Source organism: Oryza brachyantha, chromosome 5 (genome assembly GCF_000231095.2).
Source record: "Oryza brachyantha chromosome 5, ObraRS2, whole genome shotgun sequence".
Taxonomy (NCBI): domain Eukaryota; kingdom Viridiplantae; phylum Streptophyta; class Magnoliopsida; order Poales; family Poaceae; genus Oryza; species Oryza brachyantha.
Genome location: NC_023167.2, coordinates 13261714 through 13280608, shown reverse-complemented (window position 1 = coordinate 13280608; position 18895 = coordinate 13261714). Strand labels below are relative to the sequence as shown.

General features: G+C 39.1%; 2 protein-coding genes across 4 annotated transcripts; both read left to right on the top strand.

Annotated features, from left to right (window-relative positions):
- Positions 1–480: 480 nt before the first annotated feature.
- LOC102720052 (NAC domain-containing protein 35-like) lies at positions 481–3150 on the top strand. The gene is made up of 3 exons (XM_006655269.3): positions 481–944; positions 1096–1370; positions 2219–3150. The coding sequence occupies exons 1-3, from the start codon at positions 611–613 to the stop codon at positions 2867–2869; spliced, it is 1260 nt and encodes a 419-aa protein (XP_006655332.2). The 5' UTR covers positions 481–610; the 3' UTR covers positions 2870–3150.
- A 7600-nt stretch (positions 3151–10750) lies between these two features.
- Positions 10751–15496, top strand: LOC102719772 (pentatricopeptide repeat-containing protein At4g14050, mitochondrial). Of its 3 annotated transcripts, none has more exons than XM_040523785.1 (4): positions 10751–12651; positions 13022–14112; positions 14213–14445; positions 15159–15496. In XM_040523785.1, the coding sequence occupies exon 1, from the start codon at positions 10751–10753 to the stop codon at positions 12575–12577; it is 1827 nt and encodes a 608-aa protein (XP_040379719.1). In that variant the 3' UTR covers positions 12578–12651; positions 13022–14112; positions 14213–14445; positions 15159–15496. The 3 variants fall into 3 exon arrangements, with proteins under 3 accessions (XP_040379719.1, XP_040379720.1, XP_006655331.2); XM_040523786.1 differs by having other exon boundaries at positions 10751–12663; positions 14213–14440; XM_006655268.3 differs by having other exon boundaries at positions 10751–12663.
- The last annotated feature ends 3399 nt before the right edge of the window (positions 15497–18895 follow it).

Here is an 18895-nt window from a genome sequence, read left to right as displayed (position 1 = left end):
AACTTTTGCTAAAGCAACAAAGCTACACATCACATCAATGCTTACCACCACCAAAACATTCATTTTCAAATACTCTTTTCAAAGAAATCCTGAACACATGTATTGCTGTTTTATACTACATATTACTAGTTTAAATATATTTGTACCAGGCTACCAGTATCATAATGGATTAGAGGAAAATAAGATCAACAAGACACAATCCATTTACATATCTACACATTTATACACCTCAATTTAATTATATTAATAGTATTGCTACCCTAAAGAAACTCCGGCTAATCATTTACATTTTGCAGAAGACCAACTACAGTGTAGACTGTAGAAATCACCAAAATATAATTGACACAAAAGAAGTACTCCAATTAGTTAACTAATTAAGACTAAAACCAGTGTATCACTAACCAAAGCCTCCACTCCGGTATATATCAAGCGTGCAAACACCAACCTCTTATCCTCTCTTCCCCACCCACCTGCACTTGCTCCCCCCCAAAAATTCTCTTCTTTTCTCCAGCTATAGCTTGCTCCGCGCTGCGCATCGCCGCTCGCGATTGCCCTAGCCACCTCGATCTCCTCCCGCCGCCGGCGCGCGCGCTATGCCGGTGACGACGACATGCGTGGCGGCGAGGGAGAGGGAGCCATGAGCAGGGACGTCGCGATCGACGACGGGGTCGGCGCCGGCAGTGTCGACGTGACGTCGACGGCAGCCGGGACGTCGGGTCCGGGGGAGGAAGCGGGCGGCAGCGCTAGCGGCACGGAGGAGCAGGCGGCCGGCGGCGGCGGCGACTCGCACGAGAACGACCTGGTGATGCCCGGGTTCCGGTTCCACCCGACGGAGGAGGAGCTGATCGAGTTCTACCTCCGGCGGAAGGTGGAGGGCAGGCGCTTCAACATCGAGCTCATCACCTTCCTCGACCTCTACCGCTACGACCCGTGGATGCTCCCCGGTACGCACACGTGCATGGTCTCCGTCTCGGCCGGCCACCGGCCATGCACGAGCTCTCCAAGCTTGCTTGGTTGATTGAATAAGCTAATCAATTGGTTAATTTGGTGATCTATCGATCTGCGCCTCGATCTGTGCGTGCGGGCGTGCGTCAGCAATGGCGACGATTGGGGAGAAGGAGTGGTTCTTCTACGTGCCGCGGGACCGCAAGTACCGGAACGGCGACCGGCCGAACCGGGTGACGGCGTCGGGGTACTGGAAGGCGACGGGCGCCGACCGGATGATCCGCGGCGAGAACAGCCGCCCCATCGGCCTCAAGAAGACGCTCGTCTTCTACTCCGGCAAGGCCCCCAAGGGCGTCCGCAGCAGCTGGATCATGAACGAGTACCGCCTCCCGCCGCCCGCCGCCGACGCCGATCTCTTCTACAAGGTAGCTAGCTATCCAGCCAGCTTGAGGAATTCCGGCCACGAATCTAGCTGGAGTATATTGCAGCTAGCTAGGGTTTTGGAAGAGCTAAATTTCGCAGAGTTCTTGATTACTCTGTAGGGGGATTATTCCAGCCTTAATCTCTTTTTTTTTCACTTTGCAAATTGAGCTCCAGCTTTCCCCATTATTTGTTAGTAATTTGGTATATTTGGTGTGTGGTTAATCATTCGATCGATCTGCCGTATCTTTTTTTGCGCGGTGCTTTTACTTTGGTCGCATGATTTGTGTGAGTGTGTGAGATGGCCGGCCCTTTTTCTTTTCAGATCTATGAACTAGGGTTTGCTTTTTGCCCCCTTTGGTTCTTTTTGGCATACATATGGACATGAGCAGAAGGCAAGAGCTATCCCCATTGAAATTCTCCTAGCTAGATACCACTTCCATGCATGTCCAGTTGGTTCTGCAAAAGTTTCTTGTGGGTTCTGCATGTGCAAAGCTGAATGATTTAGCTCCCCACTTTGGTAATAACTTATTCAGATCTGAACTTAGTTGAAAGCATTAAATTTTATAACCCCTCTTCACTTCGTTTGATCTGTTGCTTCTTCTTAATTGCAATCCTACTAGGCTATAATGCTACACTACAATTATCCGTGAATGCATGTTTCTCTCTCTGATGTCGGTAGGTTTCTTAGAAATGTTGCCGGCAAGAATTAAAGTCACTGCTGATGAATTCTGTTGAACCATTGCTTAATTACCTCAACTTGTAGGACTTTTCAGTATCTTTCTTCTTAATTTATTTGGAAAAGAATTAAATTCCGGGTCGCACATTTTCAAGCTGTGATATGATCATGCAGTCAGAGATCTCGCTCTGCCGCGTCTACAAGCGCTCCGGCATCGACGACGGCCACGGTCACCATCAGCGGCCTTCGGGCAACACTGCCGGCTTGCCGGCTCGCCGGCACAGGTCGTCACCGTCGACGTCGTCAACGCCACTTTCGCCGACGCAGCAGCTGCCCAGCTTCCACCAGCTGCTCCAAGGCGAGTCGTCGTCGTCGTCGTTGCCAGCATCGGCCACGTGCAATGCGTCACAGCTGATGCCGCCCCCTCCGCCAAGGCCTTGCGCCTACACGCCGGCGATGGGCTCGATGACCGCCGTCGCGCCGGCGCCGACCGAGAGCGCCGCCGTCCTCGCCTCCACGTACTCGCTGCTGAACATGGCGCCCCATGCCGCGGTGGCCGGCAGTAGCTCCACGTCCATCGACGAGCTCAGCACGCTGGTCGGCCACCACAGCCATGCTGCCTACGGTAACCACCCTGACGCCGGAAGCCACCACTTCCTCCCCTTGCCGGCGCCGACGTCGCAGTTGATGCCACAGCTCGGCACAACGCTGCCGACATCGCCGCTGCCCGCCGTCTCCGACAAGCTCTGGGATTGGAACTCGGTCCCTGATCACACGACGGACAGAGAGTACAAGTATTCTTCTGGTTTAAGTGATCCCAAGTAAAAAGCTAGCTAAGCAGGCCTGACAGGATGATGCAGATGCTAATCCCAATATATAGCCCTATCTATTCAGAATTAATTTATCAGTGATCAGTTTTCGTAGCAGCCGCTACAATTAATTCACGGTTAATTCTGAAAATTAGCAGTGTGTAGGCTACATATATACCCTTCAGTCACTCTAGAAATATCATATATATCATGCAGTATAGTATATATATGACCAACAAAATGACGATAATATATAGGAGATTGTAAGGCTAAATACTCAGTTTATTAATTAATAATCCTGAGCAACATTTCTTCTCTATTGATTCCATTCGTTTAACAATTAACAATTCCACTATTTTGCATTGGCTCACATTGCTAACACACAATTAGATCGTTAATTCTTGGTAGGATTATATTTTAACAGCTAACCTTAACGGCGCATGAAATAATGTATGAATGATTGGAGGAAGACTAGCAGAAGCAGGGCTTGTTTTTTTCTGCATGATTGGGAGGAAGACTTGCAGGGAATGGATGCATCTGCATGTCAGATAAAAGCATGCAGAATGTGCACACAGGAATTGTGTTTGTGACAGAGAGGTGAGCGTTGGCATTGAGCATATATGCATGTGATTATTGCAGTAGCTTTTGCTCCCTGCCCATTTGCATTGTGTTTGTTCATTGCAAGAAACTAAGCTTGCATTTTTGTCTGCTAATATTGCCTGGAGAAGGGAGATTAAAAATAAAAACCGAATTAATACAAGATGAACAACTCTTCAGGTTGCCATGGTTTGTTAATGCTGAAGTTGGCTACAATGCGTGGGTAAGATTTCATGAGATGACTGCCTATAACTTGTGCCCATACATATGTCTCTATTTGATTGATTGACAAGACAATCTACTGGAAAATGATCTAAGGACTAGCTAGTTTGTTTTATGCATGGGGGTGAATAGAACCGGTCATGCATATGCATTCTGGATGATGCTCTAGATTTTGGTCGTACCGTCTCCTCTCTGCAAGTCTAGGATTCTTATTGTTACATTAGGCTGTACTGCTGGTACCATGTGAGATGCGAGACAGCTATTTGAACACTTAGCTTATACTCCTATAATCCTATCTCAGTTAATTAAAAATTTCAATAGGCTGTATATATATAGTTTATTTTCGGTTAGCTAATTTAAAAGCAAGTTTAATGGAAGAACCAACCGTAGGTCTATTTTCAAGCTAATGTGTAATGTTTGCTCCATTATTTTCCTTGTACCTCTTTCTTTCACTTATATATTTAATGCATATATCTTAAAGCATGTGTAATATTAACTTTTGCATAAGAGTCATATATTCTTTTTTTTTATTTCTCATTTTCTCTATATAGGTTTATAGTTGGCTTATAAGTAATTGTTCTAAGCTACGTACTACCTCCTTCCCATAATAATCTCATTTTTTTTCCATGTCCAACGTTTGACCATTCGTCTTATTTGAAAAATTGGTGCAAAAACCAAAAAAATTTAGTCACGTATAAAGTACTATTCATATTTTATCATCTAGTAATAATAAAAATATTAATCGCAAAAATATTTCAAATAAGACGAATGGTCAAACGTTGGACACGGAAAAACGAAAAATGAGGTTATTATGGGACGGAGGTAGTACTAGGTAGCTGAAGCAATAAAAATCAGAATTATATGTCTAATTATTTAATTAGCTTATAGCTGGTTAATTTCGTACAGCAGGATTATTTTTAGCAGGAAACCAAGGACAAACTGACAAACTGAAACATGGGATATGGAGTAGAAATGTGTAGTAGGAGTACTACTACTGTAGTATATATCGCCGCTCACACACTTACGGAGTACTATTACTCTTTTGTACTCCCACATGTTCTGGAAAACCTGATCCACCGCAGCTCATAATAGCACGCACAGTTAATTAATGCTGCTATATACTCCTACTCCTCAGTGTATCCCCACCCACCAAAAAGAGTCAAAATTTATGTACAGCAATATGGAAAGCAAGGAACAGAAAATAATAAATTATATGATAATGAAAAAAAAGCAAAACCATAGGGTGATGGAAAAAAACCAAACAACATATTTCAAATGAAGAATAATTTATAAATAAAAATTATATATATATATATTATTAGCAATCTAAAAACCAATACTGAAAAATAATCTTCGGTAAAAAAACCTTAAAATCAACTCTAAATTTAATGTAAAATAAATTTTAGCTTATTAGTATAAGCAGATGTGAAAAAATGGGGTGAATGTTTTGTTTACACTGTCAGATCAATATGGGGAAAGAAAATGTGAGTTTTGGCTTGGTTATATATATAGGAGCATATACGTTGCGGTCATGCGGTGCACACAGTGACCATCAGGGTTCCCGGATTTTAAAACTAATGCCTATCATCAACTTTAGGACATTATCTTAACTGTGCGTAGATAACGCATGTGAGGGTCATGTACTGTGTTCAAATGTATTATCTCAGGAAATATATAGAAAATGCAAACAGAATGGTATATATACTGTATGATTTGTTTTCTCATATATAATGTTTACACTCTGTCTCTCTCACTAGTGTCTCCGCAAACAGACCCGGGAACTCTCAACCACAATCATCCTTGCACGCTAATAAATAATAATAAATTGACCCCTTTTATACAGATTGAAAACTACAAGCAAAACTGGTAAATAATTCTAAAACTATGCTCAAAATTCAAAATAGATTTAATTTTTTAATGCGATGATGTGATTTTTCTTAATTCCATAGCAACGTCCATGGCATTTTGTTAGTGAATGAAACGTTTTACACCGATCATTGGAAAGTACGAAGATCATCGCTAGTTTGACGGACCATATATAATTTGTTAGATACTTGGTTTGGTACACGTGGATTATGTTGAAAGTGCTATCTTAATATCATAACTTGTTGATTTTGTAAAATCATTTAAAATAGAACAAGTTGTTAATTTTAAAACTTTGACGTCCTAAATGTTAAATATTTATATAGGACCAAAGGGAGTAAAGTATATATATTCCCCATTCACAACTAAATGATGTTTTTAACTCGTTTAAGTCATACCAGACACATAATTAACCACTATATTCTAATCCAATACTTTGAGAAAGTATGATATTATTATGAGTATTTGCCATGAGAAGCTTAGATCTACGTACGTACCTACACAACATTCTGATCTCTTTATCGTAAAAAGACTTCATTTCCGGTTATTCAATTTTTCCAAAAGAATATTTAATTTCTACCTTCTTTCACCTGTCCTCGGTCCATAAATCGACAAATTTTATTCTTCTAATACTCCTTATTACTTGCATGTTAGTCTGTTACCTCATTACCTGTCACGTACTTCACACAATACTATAATTCTTATTGATGTCTTTTACACTAGCCACTAAATTTGGTAATGCAAATGCATAACCAAAATCGCTTACATTTTAGATCAACTCTGCTATACACACGACTATGCTATACGACGTGTGTACGACGCATGTACGGCGTTAGATAGCCCGTGCACAGGTAACGTCCTTGTTTTCTTTTTGTGCACAGAAAGTATAACGCCGTCGATAGTCGGACGACAGTCAGACACATGGGTCGTATGTGTAGCATTTTCGATTTTGGATAGAGATAGAAAAAAAAGTAGTCATTCGGATAGAAGGAGTAATAGGTAATGGGTTGGCCGAAATCATCATTGCACTTATCTATTATGACGCCATTCAATCAGTCGTTCTTTTTGAATATTTGTTGTAGAAATAAAGTTTTGTAGTTTGATGTAATGCAAAATTAATTATTATACTACATCTTCTTTTTGAATATTTATTTTTCTCAAATCAAAATATGTTTCATTATTGCATCTAATTAATTAATTTTGTATCAATGATAATTAGGCTATAGCCTATAGGAGGAACGGGATACTAAAATGCATTAGTTAGGGTATGTTCAAAGATAAAGCATAGAATTGACTCTGGTCTTATCCATATCAACAACAAGAACTCATCTTATAAGGATATCTATAAATGTAGAGTAGGTATGAATTTTTTATTAATACAACAAAATTATTTTCATTATTTTTCTTTCTTTTTTATCAATCTCATGTAACAAAATTTCCTTAGATAAATTTCCTTTGCCATACATAGTTACTATTTTTCTCTTTCCTTCATATTATCATATTTGCTTACGGGATGATGAGGATAGTCAGCTAATAATCACCTTTATGCATATCTTAGTTGGTCGGTCTAACAGGTGCACTGCTACATGGTATGCAATGGATACCTGGCCAGATATATGTTGAAAAACCAATCATTTTTTATAACAGGAACTCATCCAGGAAAAAAACCAAATGCATGAAAATTCATTTTCAGATCAAAATATTACATACTCATGCGAGCACTTGATGTGTAGATCGAGTTAGCTTGCGAAATTTTCAAGACCGAACTTCACTATGTACTTACAAACAAATAGATAAGAAATAATTCTTTTGCATAAAGAATTCCAAAGTAGGTTACATATATTTGTCTTTCCCATATTTTTGAAATCCATGCGCTTATTCTGTAAATTTGATCTTGGAAAATTGCAAATGAACCCTACCGAGATTAACTATTGTGGATGAATAAGCAACGCGATCTATTTTTTAAAAAGATGTCACAATTAGCCTTTTTTTCCCATATATGTGCATTAATGGACGCAGATTACGCCCTTGATCAAAGGGGGCAGAAAAGCATTGCCTCCATCGATCGATCATGAGCTAGCTCGAAATATTGAACGAACTGGTCCAGCCAACGAACTGATCATGAGCATTTGGCTAACATTACGATGATGATGAGCACCACATTTTCCTTTTAGCTATATATATGGAGCCCACTGATAAAATGATGATCACAGTACTGCATGCACACCAATTAATGGCTGAAAAAAAGGAGGATGATGGCCGCTATCAGATGCTTGAATTCAGGGGATCTGATCGAAACCCATCAATTGGATGTGAATCCCAGGCCCAGATCGAAATTAAGACGATAAACAATTAATTTACAATCAAATCCTGATATAGTGTCTATTTTTATCTGTGGCTGTACTGCTGCACATGAAGAAACTAGCTGCAGTGTTTATGTAAGTTCAGAATTCAGATCACTACAAAAGCTTCCTGAATTAACTTCTTTTGGTATCTGAATTATTTTCTCGTTGTACGTACGTACGTACGTGGTGCAGTTCGTGATGGGCGGCGACAACTTAACTCTGACAGAAACCTCACAAGTCTGCAATGCTGGATCTGCAAGCATCAGGGTGGTCGAGCTCCGGTCCAAAAACTATGCTCACGAGCGTCCACTCTCTGTCTGCTGCTGTGCAGATCCACGTTCAATTCCAATCAGTCTTGTAGTTAGTACGTACTACTGTTCTGCTAATAAATACTCCTCAGCTTCAGGTTTTCCGAAACAACATTACAGCAGAATAATAATGCAAAGTGTTGAACAAGTTAATCTGTAGATCAACCGGCAACATTACACTCCCGAATGACTGAATTTGCCTAGCTGAAAAAAAAAAGTTGTTTTCAGCAAGAGAGCTGGAAGTAGAACTTTCCCTTCAGAGTTCTGTTCCCAAGTTTCTGCAGGAGAAAATGCTACTGTCCTGCGTAGCCTGTTGATTTTTGAGACTAGAACCGAAACAGAACAGGCTCTGCGCTATGTCATTCATATATGCTTTTCGGCGTTATCAGTATTGGTTGAGTTTCTCAAACAAGGTTCACCTCTCTCATGTAAATCCTGTACACTGTTCAATAACAGAGAGAATTTTCATGTTACTGGATATTACAGTACATGCATGAAGACAAGAGAGCATAACAGCACAGATGTACCATCAGTCTTTTCTCACAGCATGTTAATGGATATATGCAGAATTGAAGCATGCATTGTCATCAGATGAAGAAAAAGGTGAGCAGAACACAAGGCGTTATCCTGCTGAGACGACAGAAATATTCTTGGAGCAAACCCCACAGCTTAACAGAGCCAGTGGTAAGCAAAGCACTGTTGTGTGTCTAGATCGAATCCAGACAAGTGCTCTGCTATAGTGATATATAGTCTGCTTGATCGATGCATGACCATGTGCCAAAACTGGAGCTCTTCGCAATCTGGTATATGTATATGGCATTCAGGTTACGAGTACATATAAATTCTCCTCCCTAGCTTCTCATATAATTTGACACGATATTATAGCCTTGGTGAACTTTAGAAATGAGATGAGAAGAGTCGACATATGAGGAGGAAAGTGTTCCTGGCCTAATTGCAAGAATTCACTACCAAATAGATATCAGACCTTGGACTTATCTGATGAACTTATATTCTTGTAGTGAATCTGTCACCCACTATCAGCTCTCTAAAATTCTGACATGTGAACCACGGTATATTTCCTCTCTAGACCAAACCTAGCAATAAAAACATCTAATTAAGCTCTAAAATTTAAAATAGATTTTCTCTTTTGCAATATATCAATGTGATCTTTTTAATTCCATAACCATGTCCGGGTATTTTGCTAGTATAAAAAAACAAACATATAAATTGCAAACACTTTCAATATGATGATCTATAATTCCCTCTCGCAGGAGCTAGCTAAGAGAAGCGTGCTCCTCAAATGAGATTGAGTGTGCCTAGCCACACAACGTGTTTGTCAAGATTTTTCTTGCTTTAATTTAATTTAGGCCTCCTTTGATTGAAGAAAAACATATGAATTTTTAGGATTGCAATCCTATAGAACTTTTTTCCCTAATAGACTGTCGGAAACAAATAATTGAATTCTATTAAATTCCTATGGAATGTCTCATTTTCTACAAGTTTTAAAGTAAAGTTAGCATGAGGTCTAACATCGTAGAAACATTCCTTTTAAGTTTATTTCTTTACGGTTTCCTGTGTTTTTCCTACGGCCTATATATTAAACAGACATTAATGTATTTTTCTATGTTTTTTCAATTGTTTGTTTAACACGTGCATTCATGTCAAATCATATGTCTCTCCTATTCCCACATTTTATGAATCATACATTCAAAATGGGCCCTTAATGTTCCATACCATCTTACTTTGTTGGTCGAGGCTTTTTTGGAAATGTTGGGATGGCTAGAAGGAGCTAGCCATCCAATGAAATTAAGACAAGATGAGCCACGTATTTATTCTAACCCTTCATTTAATCCAGGCGGGCGGAAGGTTAGGGGTTCAGAATTTGAACCCTGGCTTCAGGGTGCACCAACGAACACCTTTGCCAACTACGCTAGAAGTACATCTCAGTGGAGGCTTTTTTATTCCCGGGGAAACAAAATGACGATCTATTGATCTTGAACACAAATCATCTAAAGAAACCTAATGAGCCAGGCACTCACAAGTCAGCTCAAGGATCATCTCAGCGCTAATGAGCTTAGCTACTAGCTCGGCAAGCTCGTTCAGTGACATAGTAAAAAAAAAAAAAAACCACGGTGTTTGCTTAACATGAGGTGAGAAGGAGGACGAACGACTCTGCCTTTAGGCAGTAGAGATATGTTTGAAAATCAAGCCCACCCCACTAATCTGCTCCTTGCTGACAACAAGCAAAACTTCCATGCGGGAGCTGAAAAAAAAAAGTCATCTTTTAGTTTTTTAATGGAAAGGACAAAACTTTGCAGATAAAAAATAATTAAGAAATAAAACTTTTATATATGTGTTTAGCTATTAAAAAAGACTAAAAATAAATCACAACAAAAAAGAAACAAAATTTTTGACTTACCAGCATAAACGTAAACATAAAAAGTGAAAAGAAGAATCGTGTCCGTCCATGGAGAACGAATGGCTCAGATATCGAGGAAGGCAGTAAGGCACCAAGCAGCACGGCTGCACGGGACACGCACGGCGGGGGACTAGCGTGCTCAGATGCTCTCTCCGGCCGCCGCCGCCGCCGTGCGCGCCGCGGCGGGGTCGCCGGCGGCCGTGCGCGGCGCCCACGCGCGCCTCCTAAAGAAGGGGCTGGCTCACCAACGTCCGGCCCCGGAAGCCCTCGTCTCCGCCTACGCAAAGTCCCGCCTCCTCCCCGACGCCCTCCACCTGTTCGACGAAACCCCGCGCCGGAACATCTACTTCTACTCCTCGCTCCTCGCCGCCGTCGCACAGTCTGAATCCCCCGCGCTCGCTGTACCGATCCTCCGCCGCATGATCTCCGCCGACGCCCTCCGCCCCGACCACTTCGTCCTCGCCTCTGTCGCCAGCGCCTCCGCCAGGCTCCGCAGCCTCCGCCTTGGTAGGCAGCTGCACGGCCAGTTCGTGGCCTCCCCGTACAGCGGGGATGACGTCGTCAAGTCGTCGCTGGTCGATATGTATTGCAAGTGTGGCATCCTCGACGATGCCAGGAAGGTTTTCGACAGTATGGGTGCCAAGAACACCGTCGTGTGGACTGCTCTTGTTTCCGGGTATGCGTCGAATGGCTGCAGTGACGAGGCTTTGCAGCTATTCTGGAGCATGCCTGTGCGCAACCTGGTTGCATGGACTGCGCTCATCTCAGGGCTGGTGAAGACTGGTGAGAGTGTCAGCGCGGTGGAGCTGTTTGTTGAGATGAGGCGGGATGATGTCGGGATCGATGATGCATTCGTTATGTCGATTGTCATTGCCGGTGCTGCAGACCTGGCTGCTTTTGTGCTGGGCAGGCAGTTGCATTGTTCCGCCATGAGGCTTGGGTTCCTGTCCAGCACGATTGTTGGGAATGCACTGGTTGACATGTACTCGAAATGCAGTGACATACACTCTGCTAGAGAAGTATTTAAGGGGATCACATTCCATGACATGATTGCATGGACAACAATGGTCGTTGGAGAAGCACAGCATGGTCATGCTAAGGAGGCATTAGCTCTTTATGACAGGATGGTTATTGCAGGAGTGAAGCCCAATGAGGTGACCTTTGTTGGGTTGATCTATGCTTGTAGTCATGCTGGTCTTGTTCAAAAAGGGCGAGAGTTTTTTGAGTCCATGAAGCGTGATTATGGCATCGATCCTGGGTTGCAGCATTACACATGTTATCTCGATCTTCTTAGTCGCTCAGGCCATTTATTGGAAGCTGAAGAGCTCATCACTACGATGCCATATAAGCCTGATGAAGCTGCTTGGGGGGCACTATTGAGTGCATGCAAGAAGTATAATGATGCTGAAATGTGTATCAGGGTTGCTGATAAGCTACTAGAGCTGGGGCCAAAAGATTCTTCCACATATATCTTGTTATCTAATGTCTATGCAGTGAACAGAAAGTGGGATTCTGTAGCCAAGCTTAGGAAATGTATGACTGGACTGAATATAAGAAAAGATCCAGGGTATAGCTGGATTGAAGCTGGAAGAGAATTCCGTCTGTTTCATGCTGGGGAAGTGCCATTTGATGTAAGGGAAGAAATTATGGGTTTTCTTGACGAAATGGTATTGGAGATGCGCAGGAGGGGTTATGTTCCTGATACTAGTTCTGTGATGCATGACTTGGAAGAGAATGAAAAGGAGCTCCATCTCTTCTTGCACAGTGAGAGATTGGCTGTTGCTTTTGGATTAATCAAGTCTCTGCCAGGGTCAGTGATCCGGGTGGTGAAGAACCTTCGGGTCTGTGTGGACTGCCATACAGTAATGAAGTTAATTAGTGAAATAACCCAAAGAAAGATTGTCGTGCGAGATTCTAGTCGTTTTCACCATTTTAAAGGTGGAAAATGCTCTTGTAGTGAATTCTGGTAGGTCTGTGCTCTTGTAGTGAATTATGATAGCAGGTCTGCTGGTGCCAGTTGTGCTTCCAGTCTTCAGGACTCTAGGTATTGCATAAGGTATTTCTTTTGGAGGTCTACTTTGCAATGTCTTCTAACTTATTAAGGTCTTCCACAAGTTGGTTATATAGTCATTTTCTATTTATGAATTATGTGTTGTTTCAGTCCTAAAAAACAATATAGTCAACCTGTTTCAGAAAAGTAGAAACGAAATTAATCCATGTCCTCCTGTTTTCTCCTTGTACATATGCATTACTTCTCCATTCCATACTATAAGATGTTTTGGGTTTGTTATAAGTCAAACATTTTCAAGTTTGACCTAGTTTAAAAAAATGTAGCTGCATTTCCAACACCAAATTAGTTTGATTAAATCCATCATTGAAAATATTTTTTATAATATATTTTTTTGACGTTGTAGATGTTGCTACATTTTCTATAAATTTACTCAAACAAGTTTGGTTAGGAGAAAGCCAAAACATCTAATATGGAGCGGAAGGAGCATATGCTAAGTGATTAATCATGGATCCATCCGCATGGATTTAAGGGAAAGCGTTGGTGGAAATTTTGCAGAGGTGACAATGGCAAGAGTGTTATCTGTAGCTACCTAAGCTCATATTTATATTCAGGCAGACAAACTTTGAAGTTGACAAAGTGATATCTAACATAAAAGATGATTGCATCATGCTTGGAATCTATTTCAGCAGTTGCTACAGTGATAGGAGCAGAAGATGTTAAGCACTTCTCTTTCTGTCGTTCTCTGCTTTTGGGTTTCAGTAGCCTGGAAGGCTGGAACTTATTGTCCCTCGTCCTTCTCTAATGAATTTTTTTGTACACTTCTGCAATATGATCCATTTAATTTTCTTGATTTTACAGGGAAGATCCTTTATCTGGGAAATCTATGTTATCTTCCATGCTTAGCTCTATTGTCACCTTTCACAGTTGCTTGATTATGGCGATACTAGCTTTATAATTAGTGACTTCATTGAACTTGACGCCTTGGTTCCAGCCTTCCAGAAAAATGGTTACAGTACCTATTCATGGTGCTAACTGCCAATTCAAGCTTACAGAGGCCGTTGGAGATGCTCGTATGAGCTTTGTTGGTGCTTGGAATTTGAACTTCATTCTAGCCGAATTGATTATGATAGTTTCTTCTTGCGCTTAACGCTTGCTAGGATGGTATATGATGATTACACTACATATTCGTCCACGTGATCTAATCAACAGAACAGCATGGGATTTATTTTGGCTAGGATATATCATATTATGCACTTATCATGTGTTTTGTTTGAGGTATACACATATATGCTGTGAGATCACATGAAGCAGCATATGGGAACCTCACTCCGGATTATCTGCAGGACCTTCAGTAACGAGGCCTATTGTTACTGAGTGTTGATGCCTTGGAGAGTTGATGTATAACGGAAGGTGAGTTTCTGATTTTTTGGTGATAAAAGCCATTATTAGCAGGGGACCTCTTCCTCTTCCACAACACAGAGCATCCTTACTATGGTATGTTATGTTCTAAAGTCTAGAGAAGTCCCATGTGGAACCATATATTTCATCTGAAAATGATAACATGTTGGCTTGTTTCTGCTATGTTTGAATGCAGAGCTCTTGGATTTTGCTGACTTATTGGAAAGCCTGATTGTTCAGTGTTGGAAATTCACAGCCAACACAGTTGGAGTCGTAATGTCACCCATCGACATACTCATCGACATCGATGTGTTTCTCTTACCGAAACAAACACGCACTGAAAGTCTGAAACGCAGTTCTGGACTTCTGGCCATGACAAAGAATGGCACGGATAGATGAGGTTTCTTGTATTGGAAATAAAACGGTAAGGTAAGAACTTATTTTTCCCTCTTCCTTCTCTGCCCTCCTCCAGTATGATCCATTTTGCTTGATTGTTCAGGACATGCTCCGAGTCAATGTTGGTCTGGCACTATGGCAACTCTCATGCGTCCTATTATCAGCTTTCACATTTCCTTGATTATTGCGTTATTATCTTTATGATTAGGCACTTCTCAGAACTAGATGTCTTGTTCCCAGCCTTCCAGAAAAATTGATTACAGTACATATTTGCCAATTGCCCCATGATCCAATCGACATGATAGGAAACATGAGAATTATTCAGGGTTTTAGTAGGATATTTCATATTATGCTCTTATCTTGTGCTATATGTACGAGTTTAATACATACTCCATTTATTCCAAAATATAAGCATTTCTGGATTTAAATATTGTATCGTAATATTAGCATTCCTGCGGTGATTCTCATTATTGTTATCACATCATTGATTTCCTAACCAATTAGAAGCTTGGAAAGAGAATCTACACCATTCAAATTTTAAAAGTTGACCAATGAAGTGATTAGAAGGGTATCTTTTGACCAAACCTTAATATTTCCTAAACAATATCCAAAATATATAAAATGTTTATATTTTGGAACAATAGAGTATGTTTTTTCTTTTCCTTTTTATTTGTGCGAGGAGTTCTAGACGTATCTATATTTTTTTTCCTTTTTATTTTGGAAACTTCTGATCGGATTGTCTGCAGGGCTATCAGCAAAGAAACCTGCTTAATTTCACTGAGTTTTGATGCCTTGGGGCGTTTCCAAGAACCAAGATGTCAGAGCAGGTCGTTGCACAAGGGAAGGACATTTGCTGGACTTTTGGGTCCTCAAAGCACACAACATGCCTAGCTGATAGCTCAGCGTTGAAAATTCACAGCAAAACAACGTATGGATGGAGTTGTAAACCGTGAACATTTTTCTTGGTAGGCCTTGACTTAAGATCAAGAAGAGACCTTTAAAACATCGTAGCATTTACGACTCGTAGTATTTGGTACTAATAAAACACATAGGCTGCAAGTCCTACCTTATTAACATTGAGGTTGCCCCAATTTTTTTTCTTCTATCTTTATGCTTGTATGCTAAAATTTAAATTTTCGATCTTAAATTTGAAGTTGATATTGGTGTTTTTTTGCTTAAGTTTATTTTCCAGTATTAGCTTTTAGATTGCTAAAAATATGTATATAAAAGTTTTATTCATAAATTATTTTTTATCTGTAAGTATGTCGTTTTGCTTGTTTACAATCACCTCTTACTGGCGGGGTATCTTGTTTCAAGACCTTTGGCCATAAAGACAAGGAGAGTTTCATTATATTAAATAGGGCTTTTATGTCAATGTAGTAACAAGTTAATAGAGAGATGGAATATGTTTTATCTAGAGGAAATCATAGTTACACTATTACAATGTAGCTAAGTAGAATTTCTCTTGCATGTATTGTTTATGAAGCAGCAAAATAAAACTTATGTATTGTAAGAATTATTTCAATCATCAACTAAATATAATGTTACTTATATAACACCATTGGAAATAAGAAAATTAATCCATTTTCTCTCCCAGAAATATAATGGTCTGATACACCATGGAGATAAATGTAAAGGAAAGAAAATGGTACTACATTCATTCTAAAAATATAAAAATTATCAAAACTTTCTATATTTTATGACTGAAACAGTAAGTTGTAAAAATAAGCGAAGGATGCATATACTGCAGTGGAAATCCAGGGGGGTGGTTGATAATGATTTATGAATAAAATTTGTATGTAAATAATCTATAAAAAAACAATAAAATCAACTCTAAATTAAAGATTAAAAATTATACCGTTATTTTTTTCATTTATGCTTATGCTTATAAGTTAAAATTTGAATTTTTAACCTTAAATTTAGAGTTTATTTTGGAGTTTTTTCTCGTAATTTATTTTTCAGTCTTGGCTTTTAGATGGCTAAGAACATAAATATAAAATTTTTATTTATAAATTATTTTTATTTATAAATATATCGTTTCGCTTATTTCTCAAATAAACCAAAAGATAAACACCTTAAATTTTGGTTATGATAGTAACAGAAGAAAAAAAAAAGACGAGTCTGCTAATATATCCATGGGCCACAGCTCCACCTCCACTTGGCTAGCTGTCTGCCACGTCACATGTCTCCAATCCAAACGGCCTATTTGGATATTTTAGTCACTCGTCAGATCCGATATTTAGACGTTAATTATGAGTATTAAATATAGACTGATAACAAAACTAATTATATAATAAAAACTATTTCATTAGATAAATTTTTTAAGCCTAATTAATCACGATTAGCAAATGTTTACGGTAGCATCACATTCGCTAACATAGACTAATTAGGCTCAATAGATTTGTCTCATGAAATAGTTCAAAGTATGAGGTGAGTTTTATTAATAACCTATATTTAATACGTTCAAATATTCGATGTGACATGAAAAAAAAGTTAGAGGAAACAACACCCCCCTAAATTGGACTTTTTTTCAATAAAAAGTTTCTATATAAAATTCATTATCCCATCTTTCTAAAGTAAATTATCAACTTTATATTGATTAATTTCATTGTTTATAATATTAAATATTTATGAAAAAAATAAGCTTTCATCTTCCGTGCTTCGTCCATAAAAAAACGCAGCAGCTAAAACATTGTCTACGTGGCGGCAGGCTGAGACTGACATCATGGCCCCACCCTAGCGACCGACTCACCGTCGTCACCGACCGTCTCCGAATCGCGAGGGAGCCAGAGACTATCGTTGTCGTTTCTCTATAATTCCTTCCTTTTTATAATCTTTTTACTTCCAAGACACGTCTAAATTAAATCAAACCTCACGAAATCGTAGCGTGTTACGCTGTACCGTACCTGCACCGTGTTAAATTATTTCGCTTACGCTCATACTGATGAGGTAGTAACACTGTTTTAAAAACATAGGAGCATCTCCTTTCTCAAAAAGAATAATCAAATGATTTTTTAATATACGTATTCTTAGCTATCTAAAAGTTAAAACTGAAATAAATTTTGGTAAAAAAGTCTAAAAAATCAGCTTTAAATTTAAATTTAAAGTTTAAATTTTAAATTTTAATTTATAAGCATAAGTATAATAAAAAAAGATGGAAATGAATGTGTATGGATAAGGATAAGCATAAGCATAACCGAGCTTATGACCGAATTGTTTATGTGAAATCAGTAATTTCATCAAGCTCATTGCAAAAGGTATTATAATGGATGAGCGTGATACACACCAAAAATTTGTAATACTAACACGAGGAAACGTGGAGCGTGAGTGACATTTTTCTTTTCAGCGTACGTCGGCTATAATTTTGCCGGAGAATGAGTTGTGACGAACTAATTAAACGTCCAGCTACAATCAAATCGAAGTTTGGTGATGTGTGTCTGTGGTCTGATTGTTCTATCCGATAAGATAGCTAATACAAACCTATTTAACATCGTTGACTTTTTAATACATATTTGATCATTCATCTCATTCAAAAAATTTACATAATTACTAATTATTTTTATATCATTTTATTTATTGTTAAGTATACTTTTATGTATATATAACTTTACATATTTTAAAAAAATAATTTGAATAAGACGAATGGTCAAACGTGTATAAAAAAGTTAACGATGTGGGATGGAGGGGGTAATTTCTAAGGGCAGAGTTGACGATCGGGTTACCGATAAGCCTGCTAATGGACTGCAATCTAATCCAAATCCACTCCAATTTTCTCTTTGCTAATTAGTCTATCAAACCAACTGCATCGACCATTCTTCGTTAGAATCCAATTCAAACCAATATAACTTTAATTTTAGCCCAACCCATACTAAATCATTTGGTTAAAATGGATCTCATCTACTCTTGCATAATGGATGTACTCATTTGGTAAGTGTAAACTCAAATATAAAACTTTAAAACTCACGTTCACATTATAAAAATTTATCAAATTTGAATGAAATGGAATGATTTATTATGTATAAAAGCAACTTTGTGTAAATTTTGATCAATTTCTATATGTGGGTCCCACATATGTCTATTCTCTTATCCATTAGCTACCCAGTTAAAGGATCCATTTGCTCTTCACGGGTTAAATCCATTTAGAAACTGAAATCACCTAACCAAATCCAGTCCATACCAATCCATTTGTCTTTATAACACAATCCAATCCAAACCATTTAAATTAACAATCCATTTGCACCTAACAAAAGACAATCCAAATTAAAATCAATCTATTTTATCAATTTTCATCCAACCCACCAGCAGGCCTAGTTACCGATCAGAAAGCCAAGTGGAGCGAGAACTTTTGCTAAGCTCTCCATCCCAAAATGAATATAGATACTTTATATTTGAATTTTATTTAAAATATAACTATCTAAGAAGTGCAAATTAATGGTAACTTTTACTTCCTTTCTCATGAAATAAGATGGTCGTTGGTCAATCT

Excerpts from the sequence above, each read along its gene's own strand:
- LOC102720052 (XM_006655269.3), top strand. The coding sequence starts at position 611 with ATGCGTGGCGGCGAGGGAGAGGGAGCCATGAGCAGGGACGTCGCGATC. Across the intron at positions 945-1,095 it reads CGACCCGTGGATGCTCCCCG|CAATGGCGACGATTGGGGAG; the intron begins GTACGCACACGT and ends GGCGTGCGTCAG. Across the intron at positions 1,371-2,218 it reads ACGCCGATCTCTTCTACAAG|TCAGAGATCTCGCTCTGCCG; the intron begins GTAGCTAGCTAT and ends ATGATCATGCAG.
- LOC102719772 (XM_040523785.1), top strand. The coding sequence starts at position 10,751 with ATGCTCTCTCCGGCCGCCGCCGCCGCCGTGCGCGCCGCGGCGGGGTCG.